This window comes from Chrysochloris asiatica, unplaced genomic scaffold, assembly GCF_000296735.1.
Source record: "Chrysochloris asiatica unplaced genomic scaffold, ChrAsi1.0 scaffold00069, whole genome shotgun sequence".
NCBI classification, from domain to species: Eukaryota; Metazoa; Chordata; class Mammalia; order Afrosoricida; family Chrysochloridae; genus Chrysochloris; species Chrysochloris asiatica.
Window position 1 is genome coordinate 3,207,157 of NW_006408587.1, and position 21,758 is coordinate 3,228,914.

The 21,758-nt window shown below is 39.4% G+C and overlaps 1 protein-coding gene across 1 annotated transcript in view; it reads left to right on the forward strand.

Annotated features, from left to right (window-relative positions):
- TXNDC8 (thioredoxin domain containing 8 (spermatozoa)) overlaps nt 1-13,123 on the forward strand; it is a 28,800-nt gene extending 15,677 nt beyond the window's left edge. The window contains exon 3 of the mRNA XM_006864732.1: nt 12,995-13,123. Within this exon, the coding sequence (XP_006864794.1) occupies nt 12,995-13,123 (129 nt within the window). The remainder of the gene's footprint in view (nt 1-12,994) is intronic.
- Nucleotides 13,124-21,758: the final 8,635 nt, after the last annotated feature.

The window sequence follows — 21,758 nt, forward strand, 5'->3', positions numbered from 1 at the left end:
TTAACTTCAGTTCCAGACCCAAGATGTGCACATATATATGGACTCGTGGTGTGACGCTGTAGGATCAGCACTGGACTGCAAACCACAAGGTCAGCAGTTCAAGCCCACCAGCTGTTCCTCAAACCCTATACAGGGTTGCTATACATCGAACTGACTTGATAGCACTTAACAACAACAACAACATGGAATGGGAGACAGGAAGAGAAATGAAACTTTGCAAGTCTTGGCCACTTACCTTAAGTATGGACCAGCTATCAAATATCAGCTCCACCTTTCATTCTTTGATATTAAAGTAAAATGATTTCCCAAAGCACTTAGATCCACTAACAAAAGTAATGGATTATAGATGCTAATAAATGAATAATTCAAAAATGAATAATTCACAAGAAACCATCTGCTAGACTGAGGCTTTTGTATTAAGTGGAAGCTCATGCCCTTATACTTGTGAACTGGATGCCTCCTGCTGAGGGTACGGAAGTCATTTCCGGCAAGCACTCTCCTTAAAGTATGTGCAGAAACTGAGAGTCCCAAGTGAGAGACACTGAGGTGTGCTGGAAAGAGAACAAGATTTAAAGCAGAAGTCGTAAACTTTGTGTTAGGCTGGGAATACAGGGTGAGACAATGGGGAAGTAAGAAGCCTGGTGGTCCCTGAAGAATGACTGACTCTCCAAAAGGGTTCTAATGCAACTTCATATGAAGCAAGTCTTTCACCATCCCCCAAAAAGTGTTGCAGCTAATTTTTGCCATCTCTGGTTCCCTTTTATTAGTGGGTGACCTTGGGAATATACATTAAGCACCTTGAAGATCAGTTTCCTTCTCTGTGAAATAGGGACTATATCACCTGTTTCTGAATGGTTGTCATGCAAATTTATAATACAAGGGTAAGTCAAAAAGTATAGTCAAAAAGGGTATCAGTACATATATGCACAAGTTTATTCCAAATAAAACATGTTTAAACATCAAAAAGTATAGTCAAAAAGGGTATCAGTACATATATGCACAAGTTTATTCCAAATAAAACATGTTTAAACATGTCTCTGCAATTAGAGGATAGCTACGGACAACTCCTCTCAATAACACATTTGATTCACTCTCCTTAGGGTGTCCTCAAAAGCAGAATACTTTTTGTACAATAGAAAAAAATGATTTTGAGGTCAGGAAATCAAATTTTTAACAAAACTCAAGTTGAGCAGCCACTCCTTGGAAATCCTACACAGGGTCGCTATGGATCAGAACTGACTTGACGACACTTAACAACAACACTAACAGTAGGGCAGAGGAAGGAGCTCTGGTGATGCAGTGGTTAAGCACCTGTCTGATAACTAAAATGACAACAGTTTGAATTCACCAGCCACTGCACAGGAAAGAGATGTGGCCAAAGTCTCCATAAAGATCACAGCCTTGGAAACCCTATGGGCCAATTCTGTTCTGTCCTACAGGACTGCTATGAGTTGGAATTGGCTTGATGGCAATTTGGGTTTGATAGGAGAAAAACTAAATTACTTGGTTTTTTGCATCCTTAAACTAGCTCATGAATAAAGTTGTCATAATTGAAAAAAAAAAAACAAACCTCAAGTTGACATCTTCCCAAATCATTAAAGTTTTACAACAAATTTACAAGAACACTGCCCCATATAATACAAGCATTTTTAGATCAAGCAGTTTAAGAAAACTCAGGAAGACCTCAAAGATGAGCCAAGAGAGGGTAGACTATCAACCTCAACTAACGAACAAATTATGACAAGTCCAGAAATTGGTGAAAGAAAACCATAGAATTACTATTGATGTGATAGTTACTGAAGTTGGGTTCTCACATTTTCCATTTTAAACAAACTTTTTGGCTTTAACTAACTAGTTTTCACCTTGATGATTGCCAAAAAAATTGCACCAAGATCATTCAGCTAGCTCAAATAATGGATCGTTCCATCAATCTTTCAATTAAGTTCAAAGCTAATGAAGATAATTTTATGGTTCAATCAAAACATTGGCTTCTGAGGGGGATCTGCTGGGCTAGTTACATTCAAGGCAGAGAGGTCACCCAGGAAGGTTATAGCAACTATTTTTTTGAGATTCCAAAAGGGATTATCTTGATAGATTTTCTTGAAGAACACAGGATAATCATAGTGGGTCGGGGGAGATTAGGAAGAAGTTTTAAGAAAATTGAAAACTACATTGGTAAGAAAAAGGCCAGTAAAGTTACACTGAGGAAATTATTTCCATCACAACAATGTTCATTTTTCAAGGGCTATCCTTTCAGAATTCCTTTGGGGAACCTTACCCCATCCACCCTACAGCCCAAATTATGCCCCTTCAGACTTCTTTTTTGTTTCCAAAAGTCAAAAGAACATTGAAAAAGAACACAATTTCCGTTCTTCAAGAACACCAAAACTGCTGTTTCGATATTTTGTAGATGATGTGATTGTTGGATGTCATCAAGTTGGTTCCAACGTAACTCTGCTCATAGTCTCTGCTCATAGTGACCCTTGCACAGCAGAATGAAATATTGCCTGGGCCTGTGCCATTCTCACAATTGTTAAGATTTAGCCCATTGTTGCAGGCAGTGTTCATCATCTCATTGGAGATCTTCCTCTTTTTCTCTACTTTACCAAGCATGATGTCCTTTTCCAGAAACTTGTCCTTCCTAACAACATGCCCAAAGTATGCAAGACAAAATCTCACCATTCCTGCTTCTCTAGAACATTCTGGCTGTACTTCTTCCAAGATACGTTTGTTTGCTTTTCTGGAAACTTTCAATATTCTTCACCAACAGCATAATTTTTTTTTCATGTTTCATATACATATGTATTTTTTAAACTTTTTATTGTGAATTGAATGAAGGTTTACAGAACAGATCATTAGTCACACATTCAACAAATTATACATTTTGTTTCTTTACAATGATTGCAATCCCCTCCATGTATCATCAATTAACAGTATTTACCTCTATTCATGTCATTATATTGAGTAATTTCCCTTCTATTCCTATTTTGTCTTTTTTTGTGGAGGTGGTGTAGTTTTCTATAAATCTTAGCTATTAGTCTCTTGTGTGATATGTCATTGCAAACAAATTTTCCAGGTTGTGGGCTCCCTTTTTACTCTTTTGGTAAAATCTTTTGATGCACATAAGTTTCTAATTTTTAAGAGGTCCCAATCACCAGCTTTGTCTTCTACTGCCTGTGCATTTTTTGTAATGTTTGATAGTGTGTATGCCATGTATTAGAGTCCCTAAGTTTGCCCCTAGTTTTTCATTGATGATATTTATAGTTCTAAGTTTTACATTTAGGTCTTTAATCCATGATGAGTTTTTTTGTATATGGCGTAAGGTATGGGTCTTGTTTCATTCTTCTGAAGTTTTGCCAGTTTTGCCAGCACCATATATTAAAGAGACTATCTCTTCCCCATTTAATGTGTTTTGGCCCTTTGTCAAAGACTAATTGACTGTATGTGGATGGATTTACTTCTGGGTTCTCAATTATGTTCCATTAGTCTATATATCTTTCATTGTACCCATACCAAGCTGTTTTGACCAAGTAGCTCTTTAGTAATTTTTGAGATCAGAGAGTGAGAGGCCTCCAACTTTGTTCTGCTTTTTAAACTTTGCTTATCCAAGGTCTCTTTCCTCCCCATATGAAGTTCATGATAATTTTTTCATCTCTTTAATAATGATGTTGGAATCTGGATTGGGTTTGCATTATATTATAAATTGTTTAAGGTAGTGTTAACATTTTCACAATGTTAAGTCTTCCTATCTATGAACATGATATATTCTTCCACTTAATAAACTTTGTTTTCTTTCTGTGTGATGTTCTTGATGCCATCTCACAACTCTTCTGGTTTTCAGTCATTAGTGTTTAATGCATCACATCTGTTCTTGAGATGATCTCTAAATTCATGTACGATATGTTCAAGATCATATTTTGGCTCTCATGGACTTGTTTTAATTTTCTTTAGCTTCAGCCCGAACTTGCATATGAACAATTGATGGTTTGTTCTACTGTCTGCCCCTGGTCTTGTTTCAGCTACTGATATGGGGCTTTTTCACCATCACTTCTCAAAGATGTAGTCAATTTGATTTCTGTGTATTCCATATGGTGAGATCCATGTGTACTGAATGATGCAGAAAGCATTTATTAAAAAAAAAAAAAAAAGAAGAAGAAGAAATAATACACAGTCACTTTACCAAAAAGAAATGATCAATATTCAATTATTTCAAGAGGGAGCATATGATCAAGAGCCAGTGGTACCAAGGGGCTAGAGCTAAGAGTGAAGCATCCAGCTGATATGAAGTGAGGGGAGATATACAAGAACACCCAAATTTGCAGATAGTACCCATTTGACCTAGCCTTGATGGCTTAATAATCGGAACTCAACTAGAGGAAAATAAAATTAAAAAAAAAAAATATATATATATATAGCAAATGAGGATAAATTGCTACAAATTGATGAACTTGACATATTCATGGAGGTAGTAGTTCAAAATACCAACAGAGAGGGAAGGAGTCTTCACATAAAGTATCAATGCTATCCCCTCTGTATACAGGGTAAATAGGGATGGGCAACTTAGACATTGGCTACCTAAAATGAGGGGGCAATAAAGGCATGAAGTGATTGGCTTACAAGGTTTCAAGAGGGAGTTTAGTTTAAGAATAGGGGCAGGGAGTGATTAACTTTTCAGTCTAGGAGTGGAGGGCCCTGGACCAACAATGGAGAAGAGTGGAGAGCGGGACCCAACCCAGAGAAGTTGTGATGCCTGAGATGGAGGCAGAGATGATAATGCGGAGAGATGGAGAGGCTGGGGACTTGAGATCCAGAGAGGGAAAGGGGCTGTGTGCTGATGACCGGGGTGGGGGCCAGGCTTGCAGGATATATCCTTTGGTTGGTTGATGATGCATGGACGGGACTGTAACTTTGGCGATGAAATGATATATGACAGAATGAATGTAAAACCTATGGTATCCCATGTAAACTATCACATAATTCACAATAAAACATTTATTAAAAGGAAAAAAAAAGAGTAGGGGTGGGGGAAATAGAGTCCCCACTGAATAGTTTTCATCTTGTCTAGATGGATCTGGTAAAAAGAGCTGGGGATAAGATTCTTATGAGTCAATAGTGAGTAATTGTTATCATGAAAAATTGCAACTGTCACAAGGTAGAAGTTTTGTAACAAAAACTGGGGAGTAGTTAATCTTACAGTCCAGAAACAGAGGACACTAGGACCATCAAGGGAGAAGAACACAAGCGTAATGCGGGACCCTATCCAGAGAAGCAGCTACACCAGAGATGGAGGCAGAGATGGGGACATGGAGAAAGGGAGCAGCTGAGGACTCTTGATTCATGGGAACAGATGGACTGAGTGCTGGTGGCCAGGAGGTGGGCTTGCAGAATGTGCCCTTTGGTGGTGTAAATTATTATATATGCCTGAGTGTTTAAAAACAAAAAAAGAGCTAAAATGAATAGAGAGAAATACTGTTAACTGATGGTACATGGAGGGGATTATAATCATTGTAATGAAACAAAGTATCTGATTTGTTGAATATAAAACTGATGATCTGCCCTGTAAACTTTCACTCAATTCACAATAAAAACTTTTAAAAAAAAAAAGAGCCAGTGGTACTGAAGGAAAACCTCCAAGGTATACTGGAGGTATATTCTCCAAGAATTGATAGAATACAGATTTAAATCTTTCAACAAACTGATGTAGCACTAGAGGCACTCATTCATCTATAGCAAGGAATTTGCAAGACAGCTACCTGGCCAACTGATTGGAAGAGATCTATATTTGTGCTTGTTCCAATGAGAGGTGATTAAACAGAATATAGAAATCATAGGGCAATATCAATATCACATGCAAGTAAATTTTTGCTAAAGATTATTCAAAAATGGCTGCAGCAGTACAGAAATAAAATGTCAGTTTGTTATATGCTGAACCTTCCAGAAGTTCAAGCTAGACTCAAATGATGATGTAGAATGAGGGATATTATTGCTGATGTCAGATGGATCTTTGTTATAAGCAGAGAATGCCAGAAAGATGTTTGTTGTTGTTGTTGTTAAGTGCCATTGAGTCTATTCTGACCCATAGTGACCCTGTATAAGGTTTCCAAGGAGCAGCTGATGAGCTTGAACTGCTGTACAGTTCAAACGACTTTGCAATCTGACATATTAGCCCACAGCACCACACCAGGACTCCAGAAAGATGTTTACCTGTACTTTATTGACTAAGCAAAGGCTTTCAACTATGTGAATCATGACAATCCATGGATAACATTGTGAAGAATGGATATTCCAGAACACTTAATTGTGCTCATGAGGAACCTGTGCACAGACCAAGAGGCAGTCATTTGGACAGAACAGGGAGATACTGTTCTGAAAATTAGGAAAGGTATCTGTCAGGTTTGTATCTTTACACCATATTTATACAGTCTGTATGCTGAGCAAATAATCTGAGAAGCTGAATCATAAACAAGAGATTGGCATCAGAATTGGAGGAAGATTTATTAACAAACTGCAATATGCAGATAGATGATACAACCTTGCTTGCTGAAAGCAAAGAGAACTTAAAATACTTACTTGCTGTTGTTGTTGTTAAGTGCAGTCAAGTCAATTCTGACCCACAGTGACCTGTTTAGGATTTATGAGGAGCAGCTGGTACATTTGAACCATCGACCTTGCGGTTCAAACTGACCTTGCAGGTGAGTGCTTATCCTACAGTGCCACACCAGAACTTACTGATGAATATCAAAGACCACAGCCTTCAGTATGGGTTACACCTCAATATAAAGAAAACAAAAATCCTTACCACTGGACCAGTAAATAATATCATGATAAATGGAGAAAAGATTGAAGTTGCCAAAGATATCATTTTGCTTGGATCCAGAATCAACATTTATGCAAGTAGTAGTCAAGAAATCAGACAAGGTCTGCATTAGGTATATCTGCTGCACAACATCTCTTTAAAGCCAAGAGCAAAAAGATACCAGTTTGCAGACTAAGGTGTGTCTGACCCAAGTTATGGGATTTTCAATAACCTCATATACATGTGAAAGTTTGACAATGAATAAGGAAGACCAGAGAAGAATTGATGCATTTGAGTTATGGTGTTGGAGAAGAATATTAAAAGTATCGTGGACCACCAGAAGAACAAACAGATCTATCTTGAAAGAAACACAGGCAGGATAACAAGACTTGTCTCTTATACTTATGACATATCATCAGGATGGACCAATCATTAGAGAAAGACATCATGCTTGGTAAAGTGGAGGGTCAGCAAAAAAGAGGAAGCCCCTCAATGAGATGGATTGGCATAGTGGCATCAATGGGCCCAGATGTAACAAGTGTGAGAATGGTACAGGACCGGGCAGTATTTCATTCTGTTGTGCGTAGGGTCGCTATGAGTCAGAACCAACTCGATGGTATTTATAAAATCCACACCAACACTGATCTAATGCTCTCCTGAAAGTTCTGTGTGTTTTGTAAGTCTGGAGCAGAGTCCACCAGAATCCAGGTCCTGCATGAATCTGTGCCACCAGTATGATGTCTTTCAGTCTCCAAAACTGCTTGCAAAACTTTAAGATGGCCGTGTCACATCTAGCCAGCAGTCCACTTACCAGTCAGTCTCCTTCTTCACCATCTCTGCTCCACTTTCCTCCCAATAAGTATTTAATTCACTTTCCTAACTTTTCCTCTGAAGCTCAGAGTTCCAGGATTAACACCCATCTGTTTCCTTTAGCCTCCCATATTTTTGTTGCAGAGGGACTGTGTAGGGTGTCTATCTGCCTATTGTGCCATTTTGCCAGAAATCCAACATCATAATTTAGATGCATAAATTCTTCCCTGGTCTTCCTTATTTATTGTCCATCTTTCACATGCATATGAGGCCATTGAAACTACCATGGCTTGGGTATTTTCACCTTAGTCCTCAAAAATGACACTTTAAAAGAGGTCTTTTGCAGTAGATTTGCCAAATACAAGACATCATTTGATTTCTTGACTGCTGCTTCCATGAGCATTGATCCTGGATCCAAGTAAAATGAAATCCTTGACAATTTCAGTCCCTTCTCTGTTTATCATGATGTTTTTTTATTGGCCCAGTTGTGAGGATTTTTGTTTACATTACATTGAGTTATTATCCATACTTAAGGCTATATCCTTTGATCTTCATCAGTAAGTGCCTGAAATCCTCTTTGCTCTCAGCTAACGAAGTTATGTCATCTGCATATCCTAGGTTATTAATGAGTCTTCCTTGCATCCTGATGCTGAGTTCTTCTTTGTACAGTCCAGCTTCTCAAATAATTTGTGCGGCATACAGATTGAATAAGTATGGTGAAAGTTACAGCCTTGTTGTTAAGTGCCATCAAGTCAATTCTGACCCATAGCGACCCTGTATAGGGTTTCCTAGGAGCAGCTAGCTGGTGAGCTTGAACTTCCGACCTTGCAGTTCAAATGGCTTTGCAGTCTGGAGCATTAACCCACAGCACCACATAGCAGGTTATTAATGAGTCTTTCTTGCATCCTGATACTGAGTTCTTCTTTGTACAGTTCAGCTTCTCAAATAATTTGTTCAGCATATAGATTGAATAAGTATGGTGAAAGAATACAACTTTAGTGCACACATTTCCTGATTTTAAATCACACAGTATCCCCTCCCTTGTTCTGTTTGAATGACTGCCTCATGGTCTAGGCGCAGCTTCCTTATGTACACAATTAAGTGTTCTGGAATTCCCATTCTTCATGATAGTACCCACAGTTTGTTTTGATCCACAGAGTTGAATGTCTTTGCATACTCAATAAAGCACAAGAACACATCTTTCTAGGATTCTCAACTTTCAGTCAAGATCCACCTAACATCAGCAATAATATCCCTAGTTCAATGTTCTCTTCTAAATCTAACTTGTATTTCTGGCAGTTCCTTGTTTGTTTCTTTCATTAGACCACTTTTTTCACATGGTCTGCAGGGCTCTGAAGGGTGCAGATTTCCCCAAAGGGATTAACTTTCAGCCACATAAGCAATTGATACATTGGCAGAGATTTACTGACCGTAGAGAGTAAGAACTAAGTGAGATGGAGAAGAAAGCAGAGACGTGCAGCAAGAGCAAGAATTCCAGCTGCCTATTGGTCATCAAAGGAACCCTGGTAATGCAGCAGTTAAGCACTCAGCTTCTAACATAAATATTGGCCATTCAAACCCACCCTGCAACTCAGGTTTTTAAAAAAATATATATCCTATTTTAATTTTAAATTTTGATGTTTTGTACATCATGGATCTTTGCATTAATTTTATTTCACAGTCACTAAAATATAATTTATCTATATTACTGACTTTTGGGGGTGCACCCCCATAAATTTTGCATCCTGGTTCTAGCCAGTGTTTCACTGGTGATTCTCCAGAAGAACTCAACAAGAGACATAATCACAGCTACAATGTATTTCAGCAAAGGATATAGAGCCAAAGTAGCAGGAAAAAAGACATGCTAAGACAATTCAGAGAGGTCCAGTACAGGATACTAATGTCCTCCCTTGTCTGAGACAACACAGGAGGACCCTGGCAGTGGACTTCAGGGATGTGAATAGAATGTCTGTTTAGTGCAGCTGCTATTCCAGGTGCTGTGTCATGGCTTGAGCAAATTTCCAGAGGCAGCATGATCTTCTAGGCTCTCAAGGGTGCAGATCCTCCTAAAGGGGTTAACTTTCAGCCACATAGGCAACTGATACATGGACAGAGATTTATTGACAGGAGAGGGTAAGAACTAAGTGAGATGGAGAGGAAAGCAGAGAGGATTACAATGTTCTAGTGCCATCATCCAGCTGCCACCAAGCTCTGAGGAAAGAACGTCTTTGGCTACACCCTGGTCAAAACCAAGGGAACTACTGATACGGGATATGGTCACTGACAAGGCAACCTAGATAAATCAGGTGACATTTGGGATCTCCTGAAATTAGTGTCAATTTATGGCTAGTTTCCAGTTATCCCCTCAAAGTCTGGTTATTACTTTTTCCCCATTGAATAGTCATTCTAGTAATAGGTTGTAGGTCTTTTGGGGGAAGGCTGGGAGAAAAACTAACCACTGGCAGTGTAGTGGGGTCCTTTCTCAAGGAGATCTGGCCACCCCTTCATTCAAGGGGTTGTGAGTCTGTAAAATTTGCTCCAGTCTGGGGATTTATTGAGAGCTCATGACTCTTCAATCTGGTTGATTCAAGTTAGACTGCTGTTCGCTTGACCTAGAATTCTTTCTCTCTTACAGATAAAGTAAATATTTAATAGATTTCCCAACCATTTTACTCCCAGTATACATCCTGCTTAAATGCCCAATGTCATAAGTCCATATGAGTCAGACTACTGGAGTCCTGGTGTGGCGCTGTGTGTTAATGCGCCAGACTGCAAAGCCATTTGAACTGCAAGGTTGGCAGTTCAAGCTCACCAGCTGCTCCTCGGAAACTCTATACAGGGTCGCTATGGATCGGAATTGACTTGACAGCACTTAACAACAACGTTCTGATTACAGTAGTCCATTACAGTAACCACATCTACCTTGTCTTTGTCGATTAAGTGCTGCCAACTGATGCCTACCCCCACGGTGTCCAATCAGCATATTGTAATTCAGTGTCTTAATTCAATTAGGACAGTTCCCATAGTCAAATCTGGTTTGTGTAAAATAATAATCACAACAGTCTTCAAGGAGGCTTGGGCTTTCTTCACAAATTTGTTCCTCACTGTTGTGATAAAAGGTGTGTCCTCTGGGCATTCCATATGTGGGTTTATAGGTCTATCCTGATAAATCCACTCTAACATGCCAATTTATATTTCTTCCTCTACAGAATACCAAGGCAAGTGTGATAATTCAACTTGATGTATTGTAGGCCACCAAACAATCCATGCTTCAGTGAACCAACGAAATAAACTATCAGATCCCCTCTTAATACCAATAAACTTGGGCCCATATCAATAAACTCAGACTGATCCAAATTTATGTTCCTTGCACCATTACCCCATATCCTTAATCACCATTCTCAAACATATTCTCTAGGTTTCTGTTTGCACATATTAGAAAAATCAAGCAGTTCTTTTGGAGTGTAGCAGACTTCTTCATATGTCACAATTTGTACCTCACCTTTTAGGGCTAGGTGGGAATTAAGCGTAATGGCTATGAATCAGGCTGCAAACTGCAAGGTCAGCTGTTTGAAACTACCAGCTGTTCCGCGGGAGAAAGATGAGGCTTTCTGCTCCCGTAAGGATTTACAGCCTCGGAAACCCTGTACAGGGTCGCTATGGGTCGGAACCGACTTCATGGCACATAACAACAACAACAATAGATCTAGAAGCAATAATTGGTGGAAATGTTTCCTGGTACCATTCAGCAATGGCTTGCAAAACATCTTTCTTAAGTGATGCCCCCAAGGCAATCTCTCAGGCATTATATCAGCAGCCACAGTTTGGTTAATCTCCTTGAGTGTGGACAAAGGGAATCATGGCTCTATTTGTAATGAATCAGCAGACAAATATGGAGTCATCTTTTAAGGTGGGAAGGGTAGTGTTGTTGGCAAGAGTGATTCAACAGAATTTAGGGGCTCAGTGCCCCCATCCTTAATTTCAGTGGTCCCATCATTTCCTAATTATCTGCCTATATGTTCCCATCCTAAGTTTCAGGATCCTATTTGTTCCCAATCAATGCCCTCACTTTAACATCTGACACCATTAGAAACTGGAAAATCGTTCACGTTATAATTCAACCACTCTTACGATGTTGTTGTTGTGTGCTGTGGAGTCCGTTGCAACTCATAGCGACCCGGTACAAGGTTTCCAAGACTATAAATTGTTGTTGTTGTTGTTGTTGTTGTTATTTGTCGTGTAGTCAGTTCCAACTCATAGCGACCCTGTACAGGGTTTCCGAGGCTGTAAATCTTTACAGGAGCAGAAAGCCTCATCTTTCTTCCACGGAACAGCTGGTAGTTTCAAACTGCTATCCCTGAGGTTCACAGCCCGATTCGTAACCACTGCGCTACCAGAGCTGAAATACTCATCTTTCTCCTGCAGAATAGCTGGTAGTTTCACACTGCTGACCATGAGATTAGCAGCCTCATTTGTAACCACAATGCTACCAAAGTAACACTCTATATTTGAGTTTTAGTAATATCATCCCTGTTTCTACAAGAAATAATGTTCCCTTTCAGAGCACAACTGGAAACTGAAGTCTTTCATGCATTGCTTTTATAGCTATTTGCTCACATAAAGATTTAAAGTCTCTAAAACCCTATAGTGGTTTGATATGAGTCCGAATGCATTTGGTTTGGTTTGGTTTGTTGGATCATGGAGAACAGACACACTTCAGGCATTTCTCATCCCTTCCTTGCTGATGTCTCTCTTCAGCGGCATGGGAGACAGGATAGAGACTACAGGTTAACCTAGAACAAGAGCCAAAGAGAAGGATTCTGCAGATATGGTGATGCCTTGCCAGTGCCCATATGGTTACATGCCCTGACCCTCATCTCAATTTCTCATTACTTCAGGCAAAGGTAGACTTGAGATTGTGGTAGAATCTCAACAGCTCTCACGCCCATAAAGTTCCTTTAAGAATAGATTGAGCTGTCTGTGAAATCCTGGTGCCTCAAATGTAAAATGTAAAAAATTCATGTCCCTCTTTCCCAACCTCCAACCTTCAGGCTAGTGCTTCTATTGCTTCACATTGGTCCCTAGCTCCTAGCCAATGAGTTCAGCAGTCTGGATACTTAGCATCTTAGCATCCTTTTCCTGCTCTTTGCTATATGATTGGTCATATAGGTACCCAAGTCCTGCTTATGTTTCTGCTGGGCATTCTTTTCTTGGTACAAGAGGATTATGAGGTCCTAGAGCCATCATCCAGCTGCCACCAAACTCTGAGGAAAGAAAGACTTTGGCAACTCTCTAGTCAAAACCAAGGAAACTATTTGTAGGGGGGTGGTGGCCTATAAATCATCAACTAGGCAACCTAGGTAAATCATGAAATTCTGCACCACTTAGGTAACCGTATTCTCAAGATTCAAAAGAATATTTTGCTGTTATAGAAGTGGATACATGAGCAAACCGGTAAGTGACATGGGATCAAGATACAGTCATAACTGTGGCTTTTACTTTCAAAGAACAGAATGAACCATGATACTCAGAGACAACATTCGTACACAAAAGCTGTTGTCATGAGAAGCGGAATCACTACCTGTAGGGATCATTCTTCCCAAAACATACTGAACATTGAAGTCAGTCCTAGATTTTGTCCATCCCTTACACCTTCTAACACCATTTCTAGCTGCTGAGATCTCTGCCACTGAAAACTGAAATATACAGCCATTCCCAACTTTAGTTTCTCTGTCTCATCCTTCTCTTCAACCACCTAATACAGTTTCCACTAAATAAACAATGAATACTAAAGGTCTTTAACTCCCATATTTAATCAAGATGGCGGATGAAAGATGCACCATTATTTTATATAGAAAAAAACTTCCCACTGAAATGTAACACACCCTCCACTGCAAAACGCATCGTGATTCAGAGATGTTAAAATTTGGGGAAAAGAGTACTATGCTTCTTAGGGTCAATGAATTGCAATGCTATTGCATGGACAGAACTCAGGGAATGGAAAATCACATTTGATTTCAAGAAATCATCTATATAAATCATTGACTGTTGTTGTTAGGTACTATTGAGTCAGTTCCAACTCATAGTGACCCTGCATAGGGTTTTGGAGGCTTTGCATCTTAGCAGGAGCAGAAAGTCCCATCTTTCACCCACAGAACAATTGGAGAGCTTGAACCTCAGACCTTGTGGTTCTCAGTTCAGTGCTTATTGTGTGGAACTACCATCAATGTATAAAAGGACTGAGAAGTTTCAGTGACTACATTTCTTTATTTCCAATACTGCTATGTGTTCTAATCTTAGATTAGGGGAGTATTATGAAGGATTATAGAAATTGTCAAAAAAAATTAGTGTAAGTAAACAACCTTGAAGGGTGTCAGATAACTAAAATATCATGAATTTTGATAAAACCTGTCCAGCATTTAATGTGTATTTATATTTAAAGTATCTTGCAAACAGAAGAAATGAGGAGTAATTTTACAATTAGAAAGAAAACTCAAACTTTCAATACCTTTGCAATATTTGAATACTTCTTTTACCTTTTTTATATTTATTAACAGATTTTTGAAATGTGTGGAGCTGATGCTAACAAATTGGAAAAGAAGATTCAAGAACTCATGTAAACTGATCTCCAAGACAAAATACACTTGGCAACCTTTCCAAAGGTCACAGCAAATGTGTTTGTGTTCTCATTTTTTTTACACAAATATTTTAATGTTTTCTTTGTCTCTTTTCTACGCTTTACAGGTTTAATTCTGTATTGCAGTATCACTGCAAAATTGCTTTAAGTTGTTAAAGCATCCGTGATTGTGTCATTCCCATCTTGGGCTTTTCAACTGCTCTGAGTCATTTATTGAGCAAAGTTTGTATGATCTTCACAACAGAGGCCTTGCACACCTAAATCATCAAGATGGTTTGCTAGAGATTGCCAAGGATGAGATTCTTAACACTGATGAACAAGTAAATGCCTTATTGTCCTGTTGCATTCCAAAAATATGGAGTCTTCTTCCCAGTCAAACTCACTAGCCACTCCTTGGAAATCCTGTACAGGGTTGCTATGAGTCAGAACTGACTCAACAGCACTTAGCAACAACATCAATTCCCCAAATGAACAGTTGTTTGTGGTTCAAAATTCTTCTCCTGTCCATTACCTTATAGTTGAACTATGTCATTTTACTCCCCCACATGGCCTTTCCACAATTTGCCTATAAACAAGTAAAAATTACCTCAAAATCAGAAAGTTCTTTTACTAGCTTTAAAAAAAAAAGTCAGAAAGAAAAGAACTCATTTAGCTTAGATGTAAAGGCAAAGACCAGACGAGATGGCTCCTTCTCATCATTAACTGTATTCATTGTGGGGCTACCTCCAGTTGAAAGCCAGAATCACAAATCATAGGGTAGAAGCAGCTTTCCCAAGCCATTAATGACTAAAAATTTGACAGATCTTAGGGTCCATGGACTTTGCTAGGATTCTCTGAGCTATAAAGTAGAGGAAGTTAGCCCATGATAGCTTAAGTAAAAAGAGACACTCCAGAGTTTCTAGGTAATACAAATAATTAACTCTAAATGAAAAGTTACAGGTTTGGGTTCACCCAGAGGACCTCAAAAGAAAGGCAAGGTGATCTGTTTGTGAAAGAGCAACAACTGAAGACCCTCTGAGACACAGTTCTCCTCTGATACACATGCGGTCACCGTGAGAAACTGGTACTGTTCATATTTCTGAGCACTTACTCTAAGCCAAGCACTGTTATAGGCACCTGAGATAAAGAATGATTTACAGATTCTAAAGGCAGAGATCACAGGCATTTTACATGAGAGATTAGAACTAGGGAGAAAAAGGTTATGGGAAATTCTTGCTTTTCTCTCTTTGTCTGAACTATCTTTTCTGTTGCCACAAATAAGTGTTCTTTATTTCCCAGACCTCATGCTACACAATGGTCCAGGCTAACAGCTCCCAAGCACACATCACTCCTCCATTCAAGAAACCAGATAAAGTATTCTTTCAGTTTGTTTCCCTTGCCTACTATTATAAAATAGACACTTGAGTGGGATAGAAACGAATATCAGGAAACATGATTACAGAAAACTTGTAAGCCCGCCCCCAGCCTATATCTGATTAGAAAACTTTAAAGGGGTGCTAGAACTTGTCCAGTGAAAAAGGCTTCTTGCAGAGCTTTTGTAGGGTCTAAGACCATAGGTGGAATCCTGATCCCCATCCAGAACTTTCTGAGATGGGAAATTCCACTTGAAAAGACAAGCAGACCAGCCTGGAGCAGCTAAAGGAACAGAAGATACTTCTTGAAAGAAAGATCAGCAGGGAAAACTAAAAACAAAAGCAACAGTCTGATTGATTACTACAAAAACAAGCAAGTTGTTTGCTGCGGAGCCATCAAGGTAAGTAATCAAGTCCCTCCAGGACAAACCCCCTCCCAAGAATGAAACTCAAAGGGAACACACAAACAGACATGTAAACTTGCTGGAGACCATGTTGTTCTACTGGTGAGAGGAAGTGGGGGAAAAGTAGCAATGAAGAGGTAGGCTGAGTCTGACCAAGTTACATACACCCCCATTGACTAGGAGTGTGGTGAGAGCTGGTTTGCCTGAAGTACAGTGAGACCTGGGGACCCCTGAGCCCATTGACAAGGACATGGCCACAGAGGGCTAGAACTGAGAATGAAGCATCCAGTTGATATGAAGTGAGAGGATATGAACAAGGGTGCCCAAACTTGCAGATAGTACCACTGGACCTAGCTTCAATGGCTGGATGTTCAGACAGAACCCGACTAGAGGAAGGAAAAGAGGAAAGAAAAAAAAAACAAGTGTCAACTGCTACAATCTGATAAACTTGACCTATACTAATAGATGTGGTGATGGTAGTGGTTATGTGCTATGGAGTCAGTTCCGACTCATAGCAACGCTGTACAGGGTTTCTGAGGCTGTAAATCTTTACGGTAGCAGAAAGCCTCATCTTTCTCCCATGGAACAGCTAGTAGTTTCTTGTGATCTTGTGGTTCACAGCCCAATTCATAACCGCCACACTACCAGAGCTCCTTACAAATAGATGTAGTAACTTAAAATACCAACCAAGAGGGAAAGAAGCTTTACAGCAAAGATAATTCCCATCCCCTCTGTACACAGGGTTAATATGGATGAGCAACTTAGACCATTGGCTCCTAAAATGGGGGAGGGGAGAAGGCTGTAAAGGCACAAAATGACTGGCTTACAAGTTTTCATGAGGGAGTTTAGATTCAGAGCATGCTGAGAAAGAATCCCTTTTGTGGTTTTCATTCTGTCTAGACAGGTCTGGTCAAAGGAGATGAGTACAAGACTCTCATGATTCAATAGTGAGTAATTGTTATCATGACTAATTGTGATTGTCGCAACTGTAAAGGTAGAAGTTTTGTAGCAAAAAGGGGTGACTGGTCGATCTTATAGTCCTAGAGTGGAGGACCCTGAGACCATCAAGGGAGAAGAGTGAGAGAGGAGAGTGGGACCCTACCCAGAGAAGCAGCAATGCCAGAGATGGAGGCAGATATGATGACGACATGAAGAGACGGAACAGCTGAGGATTCTAGACTCATGGTGGGAGAGGGGAGGTGTGCTGGCGGTGGTGGAAGGGGGGTGCCTTTTGGCTATTTGAATGATTGTATATTCCTGAGTGTTTTGGTGCACATCCAAAAAAAAAAATCAAAACAGAGGGACTAGAAGCAATAAGGTTGAATGATTAAGTATGCAGGGGATTGTAATCATTGCAATGAAATGAACTGATATTCCCCTATGTAAACTATCAATCAATTCACAATAAAAACTAAAAAAAAAAATTTTTTTTTAAGTATTCTTTCAGGAAAGACTGTAGTCAGGAGCAGGCGAGATCAATGTGAAATCAGTATGGATCCTAAAGTGGGCAGAGTGGGAAGACTAAAAATATCGTGTTCTAAATAAAAATAAACTTTTTAATAAAAAGTTAAGTGCCATCGAGTCAGTTCCAACCCATAGTGATCCATATAGGGTTCCCAAGGAGCAGCTGATGAGCTTGAACCACCGATCTTGTGGTTCAAACCAACTTTGCAGTCCAGCGCATTAACCTGAAGCGCCACAATTTAAAATAAAAATTGCCATTTAAAAGTACATATACACAGTATGCTTACATATATAAATACTATGAGAAGACAAGGTGTTAAGCACTTTGTATGTGTTGTTGTTGTTGTTAAGTGCCATCGATTCTGTTCCAACTCATAGTGACCCTGTATAGAGTTTCCGAGGAGCAGCTGGTGGGTTTGAATTGCCGACCTTGTGGTTGACAGTCCAGTGCTGATCCTACAGCGCCACAGCAGCACTTTATATGTATTGGTGGTGGTGGTATTAATGCCAGCGAGTTGGTTCTGACTCATAGCGATCCTATATACAGTTTCTGAGGATCGATTGGTGAGTTTGAACTGCCAACCTTGCAGTTCAAACTGACCTTGAGGTCAAGTGTTTATCATATGGCATCACACCAGGACTCCTTCTGACTCACAGAGACCCTGTATAGAGTTTCTGTGGAGCAACTGGTGAGTTTGAACTGCCAACCTTGTGGTTCACAGTCCAGGGCTGATCCTACAGTGCCACACCAGGAGTACTATTTGCCAATTGTTGTTGTTAAGTGCCTTTGAGTCAGTTCCAACTCATAGCAACCCTGTATAGGGTTTCTGAGGAGCAGCTGGTGAACTTGAATCACCGACCTTGTGGTTCTTCAAACCTACTTTGCAGTCCAGCACATTAACCCGCAGCACCAAACCAGGACTCCATTTGCCAATTGCTATGCTGTAAATAATTGATAAAATTCAAATTGCCAATGTAACATCATTGAACACGGAGTTGGGAAGATTTTGCTCCAGCACACCACTACCTGAAGGGAGGTACTGACGTGGCACTTTGAACCACAAGGTGGCGGTTCATACCCACCAGCCGCACTTCAGAAACCCTATACAGGGTCGCTATGAGTTGGAACAGACTCTATGCACTTAACAACAAGCGTTTTCCTTTCTTTTTTTTTTTAAAGAGGTAAAATCAGACACAAGTGATTTGCCCACAGTTGCCCTGAAGCATTCATATTAGACCCCAACTTGTCTGATGGCAAAACTAAGGATTTAATAAAAATGATACATTATTGTTGAATCAGTTACTACTCATAGTGACTCTATGCACAACAGAACGAAACACTGCCTGGTTCTGTGCCATCCTCACAATTGTTGGTATGTGTGAGCACATTGCTGCTGCCACTCTGTCAATACATCTTGTTAGGGGTGTGTTCCTCTTTTTCACTGGCTCTCCACTTTCCCAAGCACGAAGTCCTTCTCCAGGGAATGATCAATCTTGATAATATGTCTAAAGCATGAGAGATGAAGTCTCTCCTCACCATCCTCACTTCTAAGGAGCATTCTGGTTGCACTTCTTCCAGGACAGATTTGTATGTTCTTCTGGCAGTCCATGTTACTTTCAATATTCTTCTCCAACACCATAATTCAGTTGCATCGATTCTTCTCCAGTCTTCCTTATTCACTGCCAAACTTCCAGATGCAAATGAGACAATTTGGTCAGGTGAACCTTAGGCCTCAAACTGACACCTTTGCTCTGGAACATACTAAAGAGGTCTTTCACAGCAGATTTGCTTGTTGCAATACATTGATTTATTGACTGCTGTTTTCATGAACTTTGTAGATCCAAGCAAATTAAAGCCTTTGACAAATTCAATCTTTTATCCATTAATCCTATTATTTATTGGTCCAGTTGTGAGGACTTCAATTTTCTTTACATTGAGGTCCAACTTGTATTGAAAGCTGTAGTCTTTGATCATCATCAGTAAGTATCTCAAGTGCTATTAGCCGGGTTGTGTTATCTTCATTATCACAGGTTGTTAATGACTCTTCCTCCACTCCTGATATCACATTCTTCTTCATATAATCCAGTTTCTCAGGTTATTTCCTCAGCATACATATTGAATAAGGATGGTAAAAGGATACAACCCTGACACATGCCTTTCCTGACTTAAAACCATTCAGTATCCCTTGTTCTGTTCTAATGATTACATCTTAGTCTATGTACATAGTCCTGTAGGATAAGCACTGGACCACAAGATCAGTTTGAACTGCAAAGTTAGTGGTTCAAACTCAACAGCTGCTCATCAGAAACTTTATACAGGGTCACTATGAGTCAGAACTGACCCGACAGCACTTAGCAACAACAACAACAACAGTACAAGTTCCTTGAGCACAGTCAAGTGTTTGAGAACATCCATTACTTGCAATGTTATCCATAATTTGCTATGATGTACATAGTCAAATGCCTTTGCCTAGTCAATAAAGCACAAGTAAACATCTTTCTGGTATTCTCTGCTTTCAGTCAACATCCATCTGACACCAGCAGTGATATACCTCATTCCATGTCCTCTTCTGAATCCAGCTTGAATATCTGGCAGCTTCCTGTCAATGTACTACTGAAATCATTTTAAAACAATCTTCAGCAAAATTTTACTTGCATATATTAATGATAATGTTCTTTGATTTCCACATTTCACTGGGTCACCTTTCTTTGGAATGGGCACAAACATAGATCTCTTCCAATCAGTTGACCAGGTAAACTGTTTTCCAAATTTGTTAATACAGATGAGTGAGTGCCTCCAATGCTGCCTCAGTTTGTTGAAAGATTTCAACAATTCCCAGACCCTTGTTTTCCTCCAGTGCCTTCTGTTCTTAACCATATGATACCTCTTGAAAAGCCTAAGCATCAACCAGTTCTTTTTGGTACAGTGACTCTGTGTACCTTCCCACTTCTGATGTTTTCAGTGTCATTCAATATTTAACAAAGGAAACCCCCAAAAATAAAACCTGAAAGGGGAATTTTTTTTTTCTTCAACTCTTTCAGCTTGAGAGATGATGAATATGTACTTCCCTTTTGGTTTTCTAACACCAGGTCTGTTTCATCATATTTGACTTTGTCTTCTAGAGCAGCTCTTTGAAATGTTCTGTTCCTCATTTCTTCCAGTTGCTTTAGCTCAAGCAAGAGCACGTTTCAAAATCTCTTCTGACAACCACTTTGGTCTTTTCTTTTTTCCTGTCTTTTTAAAAACCTTTTACTTTTTTCATGTATGATATTCTTCATGTCATTCCACAACTCTTCTGGTCATCTGTCATTAGTGTCTAATGCATCAAATCTGTTCTTGAGATGGTCGGTAGTTTCAGGTGGGATATGTTCTAGGTTTTGTTGGACTCGTTTTAATTTTCTTCAGCTTCAGCTTGAACTTTCATGTGATCAATTGATGGTCTGTTCCACAGTCTGCCCCTGGCCTTGTTTTGACTGATGATATTGAGCTTTTCCATCATCTCTTCCTACAGATGTAGTCAATTCAATTCTTGTGTATTTCATCTGGTGAAGTTCAGGTGTATAGTCCCCACTTATGTTGTTGAAAAAAAAGATATTTTCAATTACAAGTCATTGGCCTTGCAAAATTCTATCATGTGATCTCCAGCATCATTTCTATCGTTAAGGCCATGTTTTTCAACTATGAATCCTTGCTCTTTGTTCCCCACTTTCCCATTCTAATCACCATTAATTAACAATGCATCTTGATTGTGTATTTGATAAACTGAAGAAGTTGGTAGAATTGTTCAATTTTATCATTACTGGCTTTGGTTGTTGGTGCATAAATTTAAATAGTCGTAGTAGTAACTGGTCTTCCTTGTTGTTGTTGTTGTTGTTGAGTGCCCTTGAGTTGGTTTCGCCTCATAGTGGCCCTGTATAGGGTTTCCAAGGAACAACTGATGCATTTGAAACACTGACCTTCCAGTTAGTATTCCAATTATTATCCTATAGTACCATCATTGGACTCTGATCTTCCTTGTAGGTGTATAGATACTACTCTATCACAGACAGTATTGTATTCCCAGATAGATCTGAAATTTCTCTTTGGCAATGAATGTGATGCCATTCCTCTTTGTCATTTCCAGCATAGTAAACCATTCAAAATGACCAATACCAATCCATATCTGTTCACTAATTCCTAGGGTATCAGTCTTTACGAGTTTCATTTCATTTTTGACAACTTCCAATTTTCCTATATTCACAGTTCATACATTCTGCATTCTGATTATTAATGGATATTTGCAGCTATTTCTTCT